Source organism: Onychostruthus taczanowskii, unplaced genomic scaffold (assembly GCF_017590055.1).
Source record: "Onychostruthus taczanowskii isolate IOZ18803 unplaced genomic scaffold, ASM1759005v1 scaffold77, whole genome shotgun sequence".
Lineage (NCBI taxonomy): Eukaryota > Metazoa > Chordata > Aves > Passeriformes > Passeridae > Onychostruthus > Onychostruthus taczanowskii.
Window position 1 is genome coordinate 3964615 of NW_024505561.1, and position 22453 is coordinate 3987067.

Consider the following 22453-nt stretch of genomic DNA (forward strand, 5'->3'; position numbering starts at 1 on the left):
TATAGTTACTCTTAAGACATGTTCTGCACAGCCACCCTGCCTGTGTCACTCTTTTTCTTTGAGCTGCTACTGGTGTTCATTGCATGGCCCTAAGCAGCATTTTTTACAGGTACTCCAAGGGGGCTCTTTCAGATGTATTAAAATACTGATTGTTTCTTCAACCTTGGTGTAAGATTAACAGTAGTTGGAGTTAATCCCCAACTAGCTGAGGTTAACATGTACGGTGAGAGAAGGAAAATTTGTGCGGTTAGTGAGGACTAAGTTCTGCTCTCTATCAGACCAGTCTGATCTTGCTGGGTGCTGACTCCTGGGCAGATGTTGAAGTAGAGAGATCCCCTATATCCTTCTGGTGGCATTAGAGGTGGATGCAAACCTCCTGTTCAGGTGTGATGTTTTTCAAAAATTGGATGATGCTGCACTACCAGCCTGCTGTGGAAAGGTGACACTGTAGTAGTAATTGGAGGGAAGGATCAGTTATGTTAAAAGAAAGAAAAAATATTTAGGCTTCTAGACTTTCCTTGGTTTTACTTTGTCCTTTTCAGTTAGCTTCTTTTAGATCTGAGTAAACCTTCTGTTTTTCAGTTTCTCCATAAAGTTTCACAAGGTGATAAACCTGAATTTAAAGCTTCTAATGTCATATTTTAACTGCACTTACCCAGTGATTTAACGTGCTGATCTGATACAAAGTTACCTTGCAATCCACATTTATTCAGAAATATTCTGCTGAGGTAACTTTGTCCCAGCTGGGAACATCCTTCTGATTTTGTCAGCTCAGCTATTGCATGTCCTTCCACAGTTAGTGTAAGGCCACTGGGATTTCTGTCGGCTGCTCTGAATCACTTGACGGATGAGCAGTCACGTTCCTGCATTCAGTTTGCAGCCAACAGCCTGGATGCAGCTAGTGTAATACCCCTGCTGTAGGCAGTGATGGCTGCCTGTTAAAGTTCTGGAAGATTTGAATACGTGCCTTGGGAAGAGAGGCAGACTTGCTGACAGGTATTATTTTGGAGGTGTTGATGTTTCTATATAATGCCACAGATGCTGAGATAAGCCACAAGCAATAAACTCTGACCTATAGAGATTAGTGTTTAATTAAACAGTGAGTGACAAAATTAAACAGCCCCTCAGCATCTACAAGAAGCTGGTGGCAGTGTGGTAGGAAATTCCTTCAGCAGCATGCTCAAGGTCACTTAGCTCAATGCCAGAATGGTACCTCTCTCTTTGGCCCCAGGTGTTTTTAAGTCAGTGGGCTCTGGCTGTGTTCACCACCTCCCACCTGCCCAGCAAATCATGGGCCTGGCTGGGCACAGCTGCAGGAAGGTGTGGGCAGGATTCAAGCCAGCTCATTCAAATCTGACTCTTCCATGTCAGCTCTTAAATTTCCAGGCAGGTGGATGGGGGGGGAAAGTGGGACACTCGTCCTGAGACATGAGCTTGCTCTGCATTTGTCAGGGAGATGTGTCCTACAAAAAAAGGGCCTTTGAATGAAAGGGTTGTGGACTTAATCAAGCTTCTGGAAACCCCTAGCTACCAGCATGTGCTGTGGGACCTTGTGAGAGAGAGAGCCTCCTGCAACCAGTCCTCTTTGTTCCCCTAGTGAGTAGGATGCTGGGTTTTATCAACTTAAAGTGCAATTCAGCCTGCTCACTCTACACAGACATAAGTGCAGTTCTCTAAGGTTTGTTTCAGACTTCATGCTGCATGTTGGAAGATCTAACAGGAGGTCATTCCCTGCTCTCTTAGGCCTTGCATCATACTGAAGCTGCTGCTGATGCAAAAGAGCTGTGGTGAGAACAAGGGTCTAACAATTGTTAGATGTCTCCATGCCTTTAATTTGTTAAAACATCTAGTATTTGACTGGAGGAAGCTCAGGTTGTGTACATTATTAAAAGCATTTCTGGCTTGCTTGAAGGTTTCTGAAGTGTTTGAATCTGCAGTCAGGGGCAGGCTGTTTGCTTGAGAACATCTTAAGGGCCAGGGTTCTTTTGACCTGGTTATAGATTCTGGCAGGTCTGATCTGTTTCTTTGCACAGTTCACCCATTTTTCTCTTTAGTGCTGCATTTCCTAAGAGCAGCACGTCTCAGTGTCCAGGGCCTAGTAACAGTTTTTAATATGACATAGATTGATCCTGACACCAGTCAGCTGCAGAATGTGGGCAGTCAGTGCATTTTTCTCAGCCAGAGTTTCTTCCTGGCCATGAAACTGAGAAGATTCCTGGTGGTTTTGTTGCACAGCATCCTAAGATGAGTGATAGTGATACCATGCTCTGGGCCATGTTTTCAGTCCTACCTGTGCTGTTTCAGGGCCAGTAAAGCAGCCCATGAATCTCCTCAGTTGCCCCAGCTGTGCTGAGCTCTGGAGACTGTCCATGTTCCTGGGAGCAAGGGAAATACCCCACTGGAGGCTCTGTGGCTTGAGGAGAGGAAGACCTTTGCATGCAGGCAGGCACGGTGCTTTGCCCTCTCACACAGGAAGAGGAGAAGAGCAGGAAGCTGCCTCAGGTGGGAGAGGGAGCAGCACATGTCAGGCTGCCCAGGGAGCAAGTGCCAGAAGAGATGCACTTGGCATCCAGATGTGGGTCCTGGCTGCCAGGACTCCTCAAGCAAGGCTTTGGATGCAAGGCCAGGAGCTCCCAAGCCTTTTTTGCTGGGAGAAAATATGGGAGGCGTCTGTCAGTGACTTTAGGCTGGCTCCTGTTTCCCAAGAGCAGTGAGATTTTATGGCAAGGAGGAAGAGGTGGGCAGTGCAGGCAGAGTGTGACATGCTTCATCGGCTTCTGGGTGGTTGAGTCTGAGAAGTCAGCTAGGAGGAGTCAGGTTCTACTCCTTGTTTTACCTCAGCTGTTTAATAAGCTATTCATTTGGGCCACAAGCACCATTTTCCATCCAAAAAAATTCAGTTCATCTTTCCACACCCTGTTAAATGTATTGCAAGTTTCCACACTGATTTCTTTAAATGATGACAGAAAGAGGCAAATAGAGAACCATAAGTATCCCCCTTTTCTGACCACTGAGCAATGACAGCAATGCTGGGGCAAGCCAGGGTAGCTGTTTCTGCCCAAGGAAGCCCTCATCAGGTAGTACAAATCTGTGTTTTGGGCCTTATTGATGTGCTAGGAAAGAATAGTGTTATGTACTTCCCAGAAGTGCAGGCAGACTCCTCTTCTCCAGGGGAAGCTGCTAGTTTGACTTGCAGATCTTTCTGAGGAAAGCTGCTGCTCAGTGTTACCAGATGGGAATGTGTGGCTGGTAATTTGCAAAAAAAAGGGCTCTTAATCTTAGCATATGAAAGGAGAAGGCGCAATCAGGATTTGTGGAAGCAAAATTGAAAACCTCTAATAAGAAAGCACTCAGGGAGGTGTAGGAAGATGAGCCAAATGTTGATTTATTAACATCTTTTGTTTGAGAAGAAATACTTGTGCTCAGGAAGAGCAGCCTGATAGACAGTTTATATAAACAAGGCAGCAGTCCTTATCTGCCTTCTCAAAAGCAGTGTGCTGGCTGTTCAGCTGGTTCTGCACGTCTGGTGAGGAGGCACGAGGAGGGCACTTCCAAAAATGTCTTTGTCCAGTGTACAGAAATGAGGTGTGTGTGGCAGCTCAAAGCTCTGAGTTATGCACTGCAGATTCCTGAGCCCAAGACATTGAGAGGGGCTTAGTGCCAGCACGCTGGGCTCGATTTTGAGAGGATAGTTTTCGTTGCTGAAGTCACTTTTGGGTACCTCTGGGGATTGGAGCTGTGCTACGCCCAAATTAACTGGAAATGGTGGGAGAGAAGTAGCACATCCAGGATCTGTTAGTCAGAGTTAGAGCCATATTGCATCAGTCTCTGTGGCTCTCCCTGCAGGATGTGCCCAGGGTCAGCTCTGAGGCTGTTCCACAGCAAGATAGGGAATGCTGTTGCATTCACAGCACTTTTTCAGTCAGTCATGTTACTTGCTCAGATCCCTTTCCATTTAAAAGCATTACTGATGCCTGTTTGCTGTAGGTTGGGTTTCCCCCACAACTGGGTTAGCCATCCCAAAGTCTTGAAATGTATGCACACCCTCCAAAGGTTTGGTGTGACTCTGGGAAGCTCTGATGGCTTCAGCAGTGCATTTCTTAGGCTCTGAGCTCGTGCACCACTCACTGCTGCAGTGCTGGATGGAATGGGCAGGACAGTAAGAAGCAGGGTGTGAGCAAGGAAGGGGGTGTTTGCTTTTATGCTTCTCCAATTATAAAACATGTCTCTTATTTAAAAGGCAGTTGTAATGGGGAATGTTTAAGGAATTTTTTAATATTAGAACTTTAGTTAATAATAAAGTCATAAAAAACTTCAAAGTGTCTAGGTGTTCAAAGAACCAGTTATCCTATTCAGGAGGGAGTTCTGAGCATGTAACACAAGGTCACACATTGTAAATATAATTTGTTACAATTGATTTATTATTATTTTGGCTGCCATTCAAGGGCTGCAATCAAAGACTTCTGTGTTTGCCTCAAAAAATCTTTATTGAAATATCTTTCTCTTATTTTTTGCCTTTCCACCATCCCCATTAAATTTCTGTTCCTTCTGCTTGAGGGTATGGGCTGACTTGAGATTTCCTTCTTTTATTTTTTCAATTATATACACTAAAAACATCATGTAATTTGAAAATCGGACAGGGCTGCTTGTGTATTCCCTGTAAGTAAAACTGATGGCTGTTTGGAGTAATATATATCAGGTAGTGGTCTGAATTTCTTGCCAGGTGTAAGCCAGTCTTCTCTTTTCTTGCTGTTGTACACTTGCGTTGCTGTAAAAAGGAAGGGACTACTTGGATAAAAATGGGAAATGATCGTATAGTGACCAATAATGTCCTCATTTTTTAGCATGATTTTCAGTGGCTTTAGACCTCCCCCACAGTGTCAGTGGGGTAAGGGCACATTATGCATGGGGAAAGCTGCTCCTGCATCTTCAGTAAAGATGGGCATCATAAATCAGCTCCTGATGAAAAGCTGTGAGACCCTAGGCTCTGAGTTTTGTCCCTTGTCACTGGCAGATAGATACCATGTTCAAAGAGTGACCCGTGAAAACAAGGAGTAAGAAGAACAATTTAGCCATTGATGCACAACAAATGAGCAGCTTCTTCCCTCTCAGCAAGCTGAGTGTTGTTATTCAAAACATACACCACAGGGAGATCTCTCTTTCCTGCTCCTGTGCTTTGGGTTGTTGCAGCAGTAAGACATCATCTGATATGTAGTGTGTTTGGGTTTTATTTTTGTATTCTGTGTATTTGGATGCTCTTTTCTTGGTGTTTCATGTTTTCTTGGGATTTGCACGTTGGGGAGCTGGTGAAGATGGCAGTGTAGCTTGGGGTTTGCTCTGGGGTCCCAGCATGGAGCTGGGGTAGAGTGGAGGTTGTGTTTTAGGAGGCAGATGGGAAGCTGTCATGTTCCCTCATGCCCAGTTTCAGCTTTCCTTGCCTCTCTGTCCACATCACAGCCTACATGCCGGTGCACCATCTCCAGTGGGAAAATCATCTCTGTGGCAAGGGAAATTTATTTCCCTGGAAATAAATAACTAAAGCAAGAAGAGAGACTGGAACAAGGAGCAATATGCAGCCATCACATTTCTGTATTTTCTCCTAAGAAAACCCTGGGTTTATTTCTTCCAGCTGGATGCACCTGTGTGCAGCACAGGTCATCTCTGTCAGCCTGGGCTGGGGGCTCTGGTACCATTCAGCACTTCGCTGGTCAGCCAACAGCTGGAGTGAGGCTGTTGCTTCTGGAGACCCCCTTCTCTCTGTCTCTGTCACTCTGCCAAGGTGCAGAGTAAGTTTTGAAAACCCTAAAGGTCTGTGGCTGATGGCGATGAAGGGCGATTATTCCTGATGTGTGTGACAGATGTGGTGAGATGCTGTGCAAGCAGTCAGTGCTGGTGGTGCTGAAGAGGGTCCAGTGGGTCAGCTTTTAGGAGATAAGGACTTGACTGTTCCATGAACAGCCCCATTAATTATTAGCTGGTGGAAGCACTCACTGTGACTTTGGTACGCTTGGGCTCAGCCTCCAAGTAGCCAGCTAGTAGATCAGACATTTGCACTGTGTATTCTAGCCAATCTGTGTTGTAGCCTTCAGATCAGAAAAGCAGTGTTTGTTTAGAAAATGCAGTCTGTAATGATGTACTTAATATTTTTCTTGGCAGTAAGTAGATAACTGTATATTTCACGCTCAAAAAGGTACAAAACTGCCAAAGTCCATTAGATTAAATCAAATGTAGACACATGGAAATGGATCCAGGTAGTGCCAGAGAATGAGAGAATAACACATAAAGCAAGAATTCTTATAGAGATAATTGCTGAATCCCATGCCATTGCTGGCAGCAGCACAATTTCATCTGGCTTTGGCACTTCTGAGCTTGTGTGTAGAGGCTCATCGTGAACCATTTGGGGGGGATGCTGCATGCTGGCTTCATGGGTGTGGGGTGGCTTTCCCTTCCTTCCTGCCAGGGTGGGGCTGCTGCCTGGGACTCCCAGTGGTTGTGGTTTCCAATCAGGGGCACTTGGTTCTGCACCACTTGGAGCAGAGCTTTAGTGGCTGGAAGGTTTTATTTACAGCCTGTCAGAGGAAATCTCAGTGGGGAGAGCTGCTGGATGGGTATGTCATGGGGGAAGGGAGAACTAAGGAACAGCATAGAGTGGAGATGATTTGACAGACAGAGGCTTCCTGAAGACAGAAATTGTACTTTCAGTTGAGACATTTCTTGGGCATGATTTGACTATGGCAGTGTTTATATGACATAATGTTTTTGCAAAACAGTGATGGTAATTAAAGTTACCACTGACACAACTCAACTTCCTACCCCAGTGTAACCTTTGGGTTCAGAACAAAAACGTGAAAAATCTTGTTGAGTACTGGTTTTCCTTACCTAAATATGCATGTGACACACTAAGACAGACAATAGGAAATTATTAAAGACAGCCTATGAAACTGGGTGATGTTCAAAAGAACATGGAGTAATCCCTTGTTTATCAATGGAGTCTCTTTGTTAAAAGATAAAATTGGAAAGGGGAGGGGGACAGTGCTTCTCCCCACACACTCCCAGAGATTTTCTTTTGAAAGCATGGCTTTGTTGGAACAGATCTGTAACAGTTAGGTTCTTACAGTCATAATTTTTCCTCCTGTGTTGTTAAAAACCACATGTTTGGTTTCACTCAGATTGTGGTATCCTTGCCTGTCTCACACATGGATTTAGATACAGGAATATCTTGTTTATCAGGAGCAGTGTTGCTCCCAAGTGCTGCACTCACCAAAGTGCAGCTGCCTGGGTGGGAGGCAGCACTTTGCATTTCTAATTCCAAAAGTGAAATACTGAATGGAAATTCCTGCCATTATGTAACACTTATGAGTCAAAGCCAGATGCTGGATGGATTTTTTTTTTTTGGCCCCACTGTCCCTTGCACAAGCAGAAAACTCTTCAAAGGAAGAACACCCCCCAGGTCCTGTTCTGGGGTTCAGCCATTGTATCTGAACAGAATTAACCTTCTGCTCTAGGGTCACATATTCTCATGAGACTCTGATTTCTTCTTTTCCCCCAAACCATTTCCAGCCTTCTCTGATGTGTTCAAAAACGCTAGCAATTTTCTTTAAAAGTCTCATCCTTCTGCTAAGTGCCTGCCCTCTGTTGTTAGGAGGGAAAGGCAGGCTGGGTGAAGGGTGTGCTGTACCTGGGAATTACATGTCTGTCGGGAAGATTCCTCACAAGCTTCTGAGCGAAGGAGCGTGGGGGTCAGGATTTTAAAAGAAATGAGCTGTTGAGTTTCAGTGCTTATAAGTGATTGTGCAGTTTTATTGCATGACTGAAGTGTGTGGCATTTCTGTTGCTGACAGGGAAGGCCGCTCTAATGCTCACATTAAAGGAGATTACCAAAGAATCGGAGATGTTATGCTGAAGAACATTCAGAGTATGAAGGTAGGAACGATCCTATAACTACTAAGCTTTGACACAGATTAACTTCAGCATGCTTTTCATTTTCATATGATGTTGCCTCTTGTGCTGGTTTTTGCCAATTTTAATCAAGGCTTATGATATGAAAGTTTCCTTTGATGACGTATCAAGCATTTGGTGGATTTCCCTAGGATTTCAGAATTGTAAGCTGATTTTAAATTGTCCAGCCCCTTTCCTCCACTCTCCTGAGAACAGAAGCAGCCAACACAAAAGTTTGGGAATATTTCATTTCCAGTTCTTTTTTCCTTCAAATAAGAAGGCAAAGCATTGGAATTTGTGTGGCTGAAGAGACTGTTCAAATGTCGAGTGTGCTTATTTTTTAATGCAAATATTCATGTTAAGATATTTCAGGTTTAGTGACCATAAGCTGGATATTGATTTGACTTGGAAAAGTTATATTTGTGCACTACAGTGCCAAGTTGGGTGAAAGGTTTTTGAATCATGAGAATAATTGCCTCTGATTCCTTTAAAAGTAGAAGTAAAAATACACGTATGAACCATAAATCTAGGTGTAATGTTCAGCAGACTTTGCAAGTGCCCTTAGTCTGGCCAGAGCAGTATTCTCCATGCTCTGTGTTACTGACAAAATAGCGTGGAATGCAGGCACAGGAGCCTGTGAAAACCCTACAGATTTGTACAGTGTGGATGTAAGCTCACCTTACTGTAATGTATCTGCACATCCAGGTCGGTGTGGGGCAGAACACGGCATTTCGCCTTCAGCACGCGGCTCTCCGAGTGATGTTGAAACTCTCCGATAAATCTTTCCTTGGGGATGGCCACTTGGGCATTCTGCAGTTAGTAAATGGAGCAGCCTTGAGTCCTTGGCTGGAGGAAAGGGCAGTTTAATCATTACAGCTCTCCCGAGATGTTGGCTAGCACTCACTTTGTCTTTCAAGAGGACAGAGAGACACGCGGGGAAGCGAAGTGACGCGTGAGCTTCCCCGGCAGATCAGAGAAAGGGAACACAGCAAGCTCCATTTCCCATCCCTTATAGAGCCAGCCTTATAACCATATAACTTATAACTTATAAGGCAGCCTTGCTCTCTCTGCAGTGTACTTAGCCAGGAACTGCTTTTTCCCCTCAAGATGTAATTCACATGGATTGGAAGAAACGTAGAGGGGACTTTTCTACCTCCATCTCTGCTCTCAAGAAGGATGCAACTCTTCACAAACAGTTTTTTAGAATACCAGAGAGCTTTGGACAGACTTTGTCTGTGCTCTTGGTGTCTTGCAGTGTGAAACTGCGTGTCCTTTGCTGTGTGCAGGTCCTTCTGGGTCACTAGTCTAAAGGCAGTGTACAGTCCTCACTGTAACTTAGACCTGGCAGTGTGCTTTCACCTTTCCCATTTTCCCTTTCCCATTAAAGGTTTTTACTTCATTTGCTTTGAGATCCACCACCACTGATCAACTGATCTGTGGAACAAAGAGACAAAAGCTAGTTTAACTTAAAAGAACTGCACAAGAAACAGAAATAAAGTTATTAAAAACTGTCCTTATCATGAGACCTGTTAAAACATCTGCAAACTGACACTATATGTTTAATTAACATAGGAAAGACGTTAAGAAAAGTAATTAATGGGCAGCCTGTGTAGCAGCCCAGAGGGTCTGCTGTGTCTCTTCCTGAGTTACAGACTTGTAAAATGAATATGCAGTGTGTGGAGGAAGCAGCTTGCCTCTAGGGAAGGTATATTTCTGGTAAACATGTCACAAATCACAGGAGAGGGAGAGTTGACTGGAAATGTGTCAGAAAGCACAAACTTCATATTAAGACAGAATTTCTTCTCAAGTCCATTCAATTTATGCATTCAGTTTCTTTTTGCTGCTGCTTAATATTCTACCCTTTACTGGAAAACTTTAGTTGGCTGCTCAGAGAAGCTCTGTACATCCTGAAGAACCATTTTACCTTTTTCAAAACACAATTAATTCCCTGTGTAAATTGTTTAAAAAATACTGCTGAATGGTTTTAAGGGGGAGTTGTGAATACCTGTGATAGTGAGACCTAAGTGGAATTACATATTTAATGCAAACCTCATTCATTGCTGGTGTGCAGCTCCCCTGCTGCCAGTGGGATTATTTAGAGACTGCACTAAGGAGAAGAGGATGTAGTCTAAGGATGAAGAGCTTGTAACATATCCATTTCTGTCAGGCACTGCCTCTGGTTGTGTGTTTGTTGAGTTTCCCAAGAGATGCAACTTCTCATTAATAAGAGGAGAGCAGAAGCCAGAAGTCCATTTGCCTGCATCTCTGTTCCCCAAAACCACCTAAGGGAAACTGAGGCATCTAAATCGCTTCATCCTTTTAGAAAATCCCATTCACATTTTTTGGCTGTCTCCATTGCACCTACTTGCATGATGTGTGTTCCTGTCATCTCCTTGCCTTTGGATTTCTCACTGATGAGAGAGTTGGTTTTGTTGAATTATGTACTTTGGTTTTCCCGGGAATGCAGAGGCGGTGGAGGTGTCTACTTCAAATGAGTAATGCCTTTTCTCCTTGGCAAGTGAATATCAAAACCATTGTGTTGTACAGTGATTTTGTTTGCAAAATCCCCACTGCTGTGCTAGTTGGATGTGTTATTGGATTAGGTATGGGCTGAGTCATGTCTCTCAGTGATTGTTAAGAGCCTCCTCTTTCCTTTCATGCATAAAAGCAACTGACAATTCACCTGCGAAAGCACAATGAGATTTTAATGGAGCTGGAGAATGGGATCAAGAACTCCCGCAAGCTGGAGACCTTCTGCAGAGATTTTGAACTCCAGAAAGTCTGCTACTTGCCTCTCAATACCTTCCTCCTCAGACCTTTACACAGGCTTATGCACTACAAGCAGATCATGGAGAGGCTTTGCAAGCACTACCCTCCAAGCCACATGGACTTCAGGGATTCGAGAGGTGAGTAAGAGAAAAGACGTCAGTTCCTGGAGCTGGGGAATGACATCCAAATCCGTTAGAGGTGTATGGCTGGAGGAAAGAAAAATCTCTTTTTTTTTTAAGCCTACATAAAAAGAGGACTGAGTTGCAAAATCCACCGCTCAGAACACCATAAACAGTAGGATTAAGTTTGCACTTCTGTACACATTATGCCACAGTCTGGGCAGGTACTTGGAACAGAATTCTGCTGGGGGTTATTAAACACACAGAAATGACAGCAGGTTCAGGAAGTCTCTTGAAGTGAAAACAGTTGGAAGGTTGGAGAGAGCGCAGGGAACATACCATATGTGCTTGTGTTGTTCCTAGCTTTCTCTAGAGATCCTCTAATAACACAATATACTAGCCCAGGTGAACCCTTGGTCTGATGGAGTAGGGATGCTGTTATTATGTCTTTCAGTGTTGCTTGTCTTCCCTTTCAAGAATACAGTTTGCTCTGTTATCATTTCCATTATTCATTTCAGGAGCTCAAAGCAGCCAGCATGGGTTGGTTTTGGATTTGGGGTTGTTTTGGTTTTTCTCAAACATGAAGAAATTGCCCTCTTGTAGCCTGAACTCGCTGCCTGCCATTTCTTTCTGATGGTTCATTCTCGTCCCTCCTGTCCCCCACACCTGTTGTAAGCTGTGTGTGTTTAAGGATAACTCCGTTATCATTGGTGCAGATCCATGGAAGAACTTGGGCAGGGGCACAACTGCTCCCAGGTATAACATGTGGGCTGAGCTCCCTCAGATGCCGTGGGATGAGACCCACAGCAGGCAGTGCACGGAATGCAGAGCTAACCTGACCTGTGGCAGTAAGGAATGCCAGAGACCTGTGACACTGGGGGGCTGTGTGACACGGGTGCTGGCCCAAATGTCGCTGCTCCCTGGGTGATCTCAAGGAAGGCCCTGAGTAGTGCCTGCATGACTTGAAGGCAAGGCTAGGCATGAGGATGATGTGTCCATTCTCCTCTCCCCGGAGAGTGTAGCAGGCTGATTCCTGCTTCACTTTTGAAATGGATATGAACACAGGTTTCACAGGTGAGAATAAGAGAACTTGAGGACAGTGTGACTTAAGAGACCCCATCACTCTGGGATCAGTTTCTTACTAAGGTGTTTGCAGATTATTTTTAAAGGTCAGAGTCTAAAGGAAGCAAAAAAAAAATTAATTTAATCCCAGAAGAGAGCATCAGTGTCCCACTGGCAGGTGGGCAAACTGTGTACTGAGCAATGATGTAAGAAGGAAGATGGAACCAGTGTTACTGTTCATGGGACAGTGATTTTTTAACTCAAATGGCTGTAGCTGCTCTTCTGGCACTGTCAGCCAGTGTCTTTGGCCCATTCAGAGATTGCCCACCCATCCAGGTGTGTCAAGGTTGGTGCTCCCACACCTGGTGGCACAGGGAGCTGGTGGTGTCTCTGCAGAGAATGAAGTAGAGCCATGATGTGACTCAGTGATGTGCAGCCCTTTGGCTGTCATCATTGATGGGACTGAGAACAAACCCCAAGGTGTTTGCCATCTGAAATGATACAATAAGTGACACTGCCATTTCCTGCCCTTTTCAAATACGGACCTGACCCAGTGTGCTGCAAGCAGGGGGGAAAAATGTGTTTTTCTGAAGCATAAAGAACATCCCTGGATTGATCAGAGTCGTAGGAATTTAAGTCCTTTATGAGAATCCATTTCTTGGTGATCTGGATTGACCATACCCTTCTTATAAAGTTACTGTGGCTAAAACAGGGCAAATTTTTTGGAAATACACTGTCTCTTCATCACAACACTCTACCCCATCCACTGCATAAGATGATGTCCAGAGTTTTTGTGGTTTTTAGTCTGTCTGAGTAGCTTTATGCTGTAGAGGAGAAGAGTAGCACAAGAGGGTTCATGAGCCGGGTACTGCTGAAAAAAGCCATATTTCTTTTTGAATGTTCTTGTAAATTTTTAATAAGCACTTTATGGATTTGTCCATCTAGCTGCTTTGGCTGAGATTTCTGAAATGGTGGCTCAGCTCCATGGCAATATGATAAAGATGGAGAACTTCCAGAAGCTGCATGAGCTGAAGAAAGACTTGATAGGCATGGACAATCTGGTGATCCCCGGAAGGGTAAGTAACAGAGTTGTGATTAAGATTTGGTACAGTTTCAGATCATTAGGTATGTTTTCAAAACCTGTTTTTAGGGGCATGTGTGAAATTACCTTTCCTCATCTGAACCTTCTTCTGTCAGCAGAAACTCTCAGATGTAAACCCAGTAATGCCAAATGTCATTATTTAACCCCAGCCAGCAGCCAAGACCCACACAGCTGCTTGCTCACTGCCCCAAGAGCAGGACCAGGTAGAGAACTGGAAGGGTAAAAGCAATCAAGAGAACTCGTGGGTTCAGATAAAGACAGTTTAACAGGAAAAGCAGAAACTGCACAAGCAAAGCAAAACAAGGAATTAATTCACTGCTCCCCTTGGGCAGGCAGGTGCTCAGCCATCCCAGGAGATCAGGGCCCCATCACGTGTAATGGGGACTTGGGAAGACAAACACCATCACCTCAAATGTTCCCCCTTCCTTCTTCTTCCCCCCAGTTTATGAACTGAGCATGATGTCACATGGTCTGGAATATTCCTTTGGTCAGTTTGAGTCACCTGTCCTGGCTGTGACTCCTCCCAAGTTCACATGCACCTCCAACTCCCTCACCAGTGTTGGCAGTAGGAGAAGCAGAAAAGGCTTTGGCTGTGTGTGTGCCCTGCTCAGCAATAACAAAAACATCTCTCTATTATCAACCATGTGTTCATCTACTTGTGACCAGCACAAATCCAAGATACAGCGCCATACCAGCCACGGTGAATAAATTAATTCTACCCCAGCCAAAATCAGCACACCACAGAAAACAGCACCTTTACAGCAGGACAAGGCAATCCTCTTTATTACTTTTTATTGACTTTTAAAGTCCTGTCTTTTGTATAGATTTGGACTGTTTTAGACACTTCCAAACACCTTTTACAACAGAGGCAGTAAAAATGTAGCATTTATCACAGCATTCAGAGCTTGAGCAGTTGCACATTCCAGAACATTTCTTCATGCTGCCCTTATTTTCTTTTCCCAGCCCTTGATGCTAGAGCTTGACAGATTAAAGGCAAGTAAGGCATTTGTGCTGGAAGAACTTCAGCCCTTTCACCATGCCTTGCTTTGAAACTCATGGCCCTGGGGAGGAGCAGTCTCTTCAGTCTACATGTATCATTGGGCAATCATTTTTGAGACAGTGTTGCCTTAAGTAAACACTTTTAGTTGTGACATAAGAATACCAACATCTCTTTCTTACTTATCATGCCTTTTTAAAATCAAAGGCTCATTTCAGCATAAATGAGCCACAGTGTAATATTTGTAGCCTTTTTTATTTTCTTAGGCACATGTATCTGTGTGTGCAAACTTGAGTTGTCTCTTGCTGAAGTAGTTTCCTCCCCACTCCCTTGACTTTTTTGTGTAATACACAAAACCAGAACTTGCAGCCAAGTTTGAAGTTGATGTGCCATTGGGAAGGCAGTGCTGAGCACAGGTATGTCTGCATTTGTGGCTGTTGCCCACTCCCTCCTGTTACCTCTTGCCTGTCTCCAAGCAGCTGCCACAGCTCATGTTTCTTTCTAGTAATCCACAGACTGTTCACATCCTTGGCAAGTCCCTCGGGACATTTCACAGCCTCTGCATCTCTCTATCACATGAAATTAAATGCTGTCATCGGGTGTTTCTGCTACCCTAGTCTATTTAAAGTCTGAGCAGTCTTCCTGTCCTAGGAAGTTCAAGGAAAAGGCAGATGGGGGGCAGAAGTTGTTTCCCTGCCAAGACAAGAAGCATTGGCCACCACCATGCTCTGGCACATGCCCAGGGTGTTGCTGCTTCCAGCCCATGGCTGTTCTTCTGGCTCTGACTCAAGTCCTTGCCCTGGTGCAGGCGGGGCTGGGAGGCAAATGCCACTGTAACCTCTTCAGGTTGTCCAGAGCAGGATGTCTGCTGCTGCTGAGCTGGTTCCTGTACTGGCTATGAAACCCCCCGGGGCTGGCTGTCCTTGCGGGCGGCAGTGACCTGCACCTCTGGATCCATGTGGCCGTGCTGGTGCTGAGCCTGCCAGGGACTATTGGGTGGTACCACATGGTCCTAACCATGATTAATGCTCCTTGCTGGCCAGCAACAGCTTCCAGTGGCCTCTCTGGTGCCATGAGCCTACTGTGGCACAGGGATAAGCACCTCTAGCCACTTTTCCACCCTTCAGCCCCTAGGCAGTGCAGGTGGGGGGACTGGACACACCAAAGCAAGCCTAAGGCATTCGCGTTGTTTCTCTGATCAGGTTGATCTGAGCCAATTTATTCCTAGGATGCAGGTGGTTAAGTGCTTTATATAGGTTTTTACATACACAATTATGAGTAGAATGACCTTAGAAAGGTTGTAATAAATAAATATAAACCTCTTACCTGAAGCTGGAGGAAGTGACTGAAAAATTATGTTTTCGTGGGTTTCAGAGAAATATAAGGGTGAGTTACTGCACAGTTCACAGTAAGCCTAGGAAATCCAGCATTTTGAAAGTTTCAGATGTGTTACTTTTTCTCTGTTTCCATCCCTAAACATTCTTAAACACTATGGTCTGAATTAATGTGCTTTATTATGTTACATGGATGGTGCTGGGATAGCTCACCCTGCCAGACAAATGTCTTTCTTTGTCTGCTGCTAGTGGTGATGTTGAGTCGTGTAGCCGGTTTTACACTGCAGTGAATGAGAGCAGTGTATGCCACATGCACCAGAGAAGATTACCAGTGGCTAACCAAGAACACATATATCATTATTTTTGTGTCATTTGTGCTGTGAAAAATACTCATTAAAAACCGGTGAAAGAGGGACATGTCTGAATGAGTTACTGTCAGGTAAAAACAATTTTGCTCAGCTGAATTTTCTTAATATGAATGAAAGGAGTTTAACCTAAAGACAGTTACAAACAGGAATTATCCTATAAATTAGATTTCTAACATATTTAATAAAATTACAAGTCTTGGTAACTGACAGTCAAGTCATTTGTATGACCAAGTAGTCATATTTCTGTTTACCTACTAAAAAAAATGTAATTTCTGCAGGAGAAAAATTTTTATTTTGTATTTGTTTCCCACAGGAATTTATTAGGCTGGGCAGTCTTAGTAAGTTGTCTGGAAAAGGTTTACAGCAACGGATGTTTTTTCTGGTAAGCAAGAAGACAGTTTTTCTTTGTACAATGAAATGTAACTCTAGGCATCTACTAGACATAACTGTTAGTCTTGAATTTTGAATTACAGTAAGTATTTTTAAACAGCCTTATTTAAATTAGCATAGTACATCACCTGTGCAGCTGGCTGTTAAGCACCTACATTTCTGTTCAAATCCAATATTCTCTTCATAACTGCTTCTTACAAAGAGAAAACTGTTTTTCATATGACAGTGTGAATATAATGATAAAATAATACCTCCTTGCACCTTGTCTTAAATAAAAGCAGCATCATTACAAAATGAAAAGCGGCACCAGGGATAGTGACCGTATTCAGAAAAGAAGATAAAGAGTGACTCCTGGTGATATGAACAATAATTCACATAATGCAGTCAGAACACATTACAGAACCAAATTTTTCCATAAATCATCCAGTTCCAAAATGAGTGCCCAGCATGTTGATGGACCTGCCTGTACTGGGAGATGTGTTTTTCAAGTTTTGCACTAGGAAAGTTCATCTCCTCCCACCACTTTGACATCATGGTGATCCCACTCGGTCTCTGATCCCTGAGGGTCCACTGGATAGTTCCTCCTCTCTTTTCTTCCCAGCCAGCTGATTTGCTCCCAAGCTCCTTGCGTTACTGCTGTTGGTGCTGATGCCCAGCAGAGCGCAGATTTTTTAGTACACAAAACCCTGAAGAGTCAGTGCACTGTCAGAAAGTCAGGCAGAAGAAAGAAGAAAGCTTCTTAGGCTTCTTGTGTGCAAAAGGTGAAGGCAGTGGCTGTGTAGAAAAGCTTGTCAGTGTGCCAGATTTTACAAGGTGTTTGACATTTAATCTTTTAAATGAGCCAAAGATATAACCTGATAAATCCACCTGAGCAGGATTATCCTCTGCCTTTAAAGGCACTGAAGAGGAAGCCTAAATGAATACAGTGCATATTTTCTTGCATACCAACAGATACTAGATGATGCCTTGGTGTTACCTGTATAAAACATTAAATAGTCTGAGAACTAGACTCTCAAGCCAGTTGCTTTCACTGTCAAAGAAGTCTTTTATCTGTCTTAATCACCAGAATCTATTTGGAGGTAAAATCCCAGGTCGGTACTGTGGGATTCCAAATACACATGTAATCATTGGCATAATTAAATCCCCCTCTAGTGGCTGATCCACAAAGTTTCATGAATTACTGCTGCTGCATTGTACAGGTCTGTGGCAAGAGCTCTGTTTCACACCACAGAGTGTGATTTTCTTGATGCAACCATTTGGTTTGAGAAAAACACCCTTTGACCCAGGTGGCCAAGTGAAAATATTCTGTTCATTTTGTGGCAACAAAATGCAGGCAGTAATTTGACATGCTTTGGACAACTGTTGTTACCTGCAGGAAGCTCTGCAAATTGAGATTTTCAGTCTCTTCACCTTGGTATTTTTAATGTAAAACCATGTACCTTAAAAAAAAGGTCTCCCAGCTTCCTTCTGAATATGGGGAGTAAAAGACAGCCACTCTGTTTATAAGGGCTGAGTTGGACACTCCTCTTGGGCAGGTTCGCCTATCTTTTCTCTCAAAGCAGGAGAAAATATTGGTGAAGAACACACCTTGCATAGCTTCAAAGTGCAGCAGAGTGTGAATGTACTGCTCTGTTTCACTGCTGTTGTGGCTTGGTAGTTCTGACCCAGAGATCACAAAGGGAACATTAGAAAGCATGAGAAAACATCCAGTGGAAAATTATGGAAACATACCTAAAACTAGCTGGAAGGGAGGGCAGGGAAGATAACAGGTGCTAACACTAAATAGTGGAATATTGTGGAAGGCAATATTTTGGGTTCATGAATTAGGACTGCCACATAAATACTCTGCTTTCCTGTATTCATTGTTCTCTTTTTTTTTTTTTTTCACATACATACCTGCCAGCCAACACCATTCTAATGATGCTTATCCTTGCTTTTTAGTTTAATGATATCCTGTTGTACACAAGTAGAGGCCTGACAGCATCCAATCAGTTTAAAGTCCATGGGCATCTTCCACTGTATGGCATGATAGTAAGTATTGTGAGAACTTAAGGGATTCATGCTTAAGTGGCCGTTTGTGGTCCCATTTAAGTGCTTGATGAATTCCTGCTGGGCTGAAAACAGCAGCAAACTGGGGGTGTTCTCTAAATCTGTCTTGGGCTCAGCATCTGTTCCTGCAGCCTTCTGCACAGAGGTGATCACATAGCAAAAGTGAGGGGGGAAAAGGCATTTCTGAGGGCTGCTTCCTCACAATGCAGACTTCTCTGGAGATGCGTTCTTTGGTTTTTTTCTTACAAGTAATTCGTCACCAATTCATTACAGACACACACAAGACAAGTAAACAGTAGCAACGATTTAATTTCTATTAAAAATGCATTTCCTAATGTTCCAGCTCTATATCTTAAAGCTAAAGTAGTGAGAATCTGGCAGCAAAATGTTATTTGGAGCTCTTGTTGCAATTCTCCTGGAAAATTCAAGCCAACAGCACCTATTTACCTCTTCTCGTACTGTTTCAAAAATATTTTTGCTGATTTCAAATATATTTTTGCTGATTTTCATTCTCTCCATTATTTTCAACGGAACTTCTCAATGTTGGGTATCAATTCCATGCTGTTCTCCTGAGAATTAAATTAAATTGTCACTACCACAGTTGATTTTCTCTAAACACTTGCAAATTTTCACAGAATCTACTCGCTTGTTGATGGCCATTTGGCCTGGACTTGCTCTCAGCAGAGCTGTGCTATGCTACAGTTCCCAGAGCACTCCCAGCATTTAACACATCCTTTTGTTCAATAAACCATTCTTCTGATAAAAATACTGCTATTTTCTTTGACACAAAGCAGACAAAGCCATGCTTTTGGTTCAAGACATTACTGCAGAACTTACTATTTTTCCAACTTGCAAGGCACTGGTTTTTTCCTCAATACCTAGCTCAAATTTGTTTGTGAGCATTTCTCCTGTTTTCTTTTCCCCAATGGTAAGAGCTCATTCAGTTCACTGTTTTACCTTAAGAAATACGTACTTCCTGCAATCTGACTGCATTTGGCCTTTTACCTCTCAGATGGAGGAAAGTGAGGAGGAATGGGGAGTTCCTCACTGTCTGACACTGCGAGGTCAACACCAGTCCATCGTTGTTGCTGCAAGGTAATTCAGTGGAGACAAAGTCCACATGTGAGTTGTCTTTCTCTGCAGCTGTCACAGTGGGACAGAGGCATCATTTTGTTTGTATTTGCTCCTAAAACCATCTCCTCAAAGGTATATTCTTTTGTGAAAGCCACTTGTTAAGAAAAAAGGGGATGGCACACAATAGAGCGGCAGTTGTGCAAGTTGGAACCAAAACTAAGTTATCATGGAGAAAAAAGTAGCATCTTGTGTCTGAATGTATTCATTTCAGTTAAAAGTAAGCTCAGCTTGTGTCTGTTTCTTAGAGTTTGCTTTCAGCCTGTATGAAAGTGAATAAAACCTGAATTTTCATTGTTAGTACCCGTGCTGAAATGGACAAATGGACTGAGGACATCCAGATGGCAATAGATCTGGCAGAGAAAAGCAGTGGCCCTGCCCCAGAGTTACTGGCAAGCAGCCCACCTGACAATAGTAAGTAAATGCCAGAGAGTAGGTTTTATTCACTTTTGTCACTATGATTGGTGGTTGCTTCTAAGCAAAGTGGTGAGAAGTGCTGGCCACAGGTCAAACTGAGACGTTTGAAGTTGATTTATACACATATATATGTATAGATATATGCCATTTTAATGTTCTTGTTGATGTTAGCAGAAAGTTTCATTGAATAGAGAAGTGACTTAAGCATAATGATTCCAGGAACTATTTGGGCAGTGCCTGTCCTTGGAAGGTATTAAAAACACCAGCAAAGCATGGTAGTTAGCCTTTAATTCTAACATTTGCAGAAACACATAATTAATATATTAAATATAATAATCTATTTAAAGTCTGCACAAAATTAGTTCTAAAATGGTGTTTTAAAATTAGTTCACAATACTGCGGACAGAATTGATTTGTTTAATTTTTCCAATTATATATGTTGTTGCATAGAGGAAGAAAGATGCTTTTTCCCTGCATTTCATAGAGTCTCCTGATGAAACTACTGTAGACCAGGAATCTGAGGACGACCTCAGTGCATCCCGCACCTCACTCGAACGTCAGTCACCACACCGTGGCAACACTACGGTGCACGTCTGCTGGCACAGAAATACCAGTGTTTCAATGATCGACTTTAGTATTGCTGTGGAGGTATCTGCCTCAGAACAACCTGAACTGCAGCTCCAGGCTCGCTTTTGAATGACAATTTCCTTTTTGCTCCTCCTTACCAAGCACGGTGTTCCCTTGTCTCCTCCTGGGGAAGTTCAGGCACGCTTATTAAACCGCCTGCCATGTTCCCAAACGATGGCGTAAACCGTCACTCAAGAAGCACACATCTGCTCCTGTAGTGCACATCTGTAAAATCACTTAGAGCAGTAATTTTCATAGAAGCAACTGTCAAAAAAAAAAAAAAAGCTGATGCCCTTTAGAATGTGAAGCAGTTCAAACTGTCTTAATGCTTTCAGTTGCAGAGGCATTAAGCCATTGCTCGAGCGGAAAGGATATTGTCTTTAGCTGCTGCAGCCAGGGTTTTAATTACGTGTATTACTAACTTACTTTCTTTACCTAGCCATCTTTTCTGGAACCTTGTCTCATTGCTCAGTCTCATCTGCTTTTTCTTTATTTGCATTTTCCACCTCAAAATAAACCCCTTTTTTACCACTCTGATCACAGCTAAGCCAATTTGATACGCATTCGTTAATTCTGTACTCAACAGCCGAGGTGCAGACATTGTCTTTTCAAAGATTGAAATGAAAGACTCCTAGTTCAGTATAGGTTTTAGGATGAGGTGGTAAGCCTGCTGAGGTGTTCTTCCTTCACCAAAGAGAGTCCAAGGAGCTCTGTGTACTTTATCACAGCCCTCAGCAAATGGAAATTTATGCTCTATGAAAATGGAAGAAGGAATCTTAAAGCTGAGTGGATTTGCACTCGAGTGGCAGCCCTCAAACATCAGGCCACCATTGCTCTAGAGAAGAGATACTGATGCAGAACACAGGGATACAAGGACAAACATATTCACAGTTTGTGTAACTGCCTCTGTTTTTAAACAGGAGGTGAGTTTGTTGCTGAAGTATGACAAAATTATTCCGTACTAAAAAATGCTGACTGCAGAGCCTCATTTCGGTCCCACACAGGTGGGATTTTCCATTCTTCATACCCTTATATCCTGCAAGGGAGGAATAGTTCAGCACAGGACAAAGTCTCGTATTTTTTCCTAAAGCAGAGGGCTTACTACAAATAGATATAGAACTTATACCAGTGACTCATTCTAATGATTAAAACAGTTAGGCAAATCTAACTAGGTCTGAGATCAGTGTTCATTGTTGCTCGTTTTTGTTCCTTCCCTGTGCCTCAAATGAACACAAAGCAGTGAAGACCAAGCACACCCTGGAGCCATGCGTTGTTCTGTGAAAACATCTCCAGCTCCACTGCTGCTCCATGCGTAGCAGGTCCCGCTCATGCTCACGTCGTCCTGTCGGTGCCTCTCACGTCAGCATTATCGTTTATTTTCTTTGTGTCTCTCCCTCCTTTCTGTCTCTCTCGTGGTAGAAGAGCCTCTCTCTGTCAGTGACTGTTCCTCCCTACCTGCTGGACTGATCAGTGATCAGCGGCCTGTTTCCATTTCATATGTCTGCTGGTACCGAATGCAAAGCCTGTCCTTTTATGATATCCTCCAGAGTAATGAGGTAACAGAAAATTAAGGAGTACACCTGTAACTTAGGGCAAGGAGGCAGTAGTCCAGATATCAGAGAACAGGATGAGTTAAAGGAAAGGCTTTAATGCATATCCAAGGCGAAAACAGAACTTTTTAAGAATACTTCATTTGTAGTAGTTACACCAGGAACCCCAGATTTCAACTATTAAGCGTTACAAATAAATGCAGCTTCTGCATTAGATAAAGAGGATGATGTAAACAGCTATTGTGATCCAGGCAAGAGCCCTCACAGTCAACAAGGAATGGGAAGTCATCAATAATTCACTGAGAACCCCCCTTCATTTGCAAGGAGCAGTGATGCTTGGCTTTCTATCTTCACTATGTGAAGAGCAGTTGCTTCAACCAGCCATTCAATACATGTACTTGGTTATGGCTTTCTCCTCCTTTATGTTAAACTATCCAAAATCCAGCTAAAAATAAGGTTAACAGTCCTTGGTTTTGAAATCTTTGAAAAGTACTATGTGAAGTCCCTGGGTACGGAGACCTGAATCTCTATCTGCAATTCTAAACTATGTCATAATTTTCCTTTACATCACAAATTCATGTCAGACTTTCTGTTTCCATT

The 22453-nt window shown here is 43.2% G+C and overlaps 1 protein-coding gene across 6 annotated transcripts in view; it reads left to right on the forward strand.

The window, feature by feature from the left end:
• Positions 1–22453, forward strand: part of FARP1 (FERM, ARH/RhoGEF and pleckstrin domain protein 1) — a 201328-nt gene that overhangs the window by 174625 nt on the left and 4250 nt on the right. For 4 of the 6 annotated variants that reach the window (XM_041423349.1, XM_041423351.1, XM_041423350.1 and 1 more), the window contains 8 exons: positions 7842–7923; positions 10607–10844; positions 12834–12964; positions 16003–16071; positions 18021–18110; positions 19141–19223; positions 19561–19673; positions 20161–20324. In XM_041423349.1, the coding sequence (XP_041279283.1) occupies positions 7842–7923; positions 10607–10844; positions 12834–12964; positions 16003–16071; positions 18021–18110; positions 19141–19223; positions 19561–19673; positions 20161–20324 (970 nt within the window). Of the gene's footprint in view, positions 1–7841; positions 7924–10606; positions 10845–12833; positions 12965–16002; positions 16072–18020; positions 18111–19140; positions 19224–19560; positions 19674–20160; positions 20325–21722; positions 21860–22453 lie in introns of all 6 variants that reach the window. The other 2 variants (XR_005954037.1, XM_041423353.1) reach the window with 2 other exon arrangements.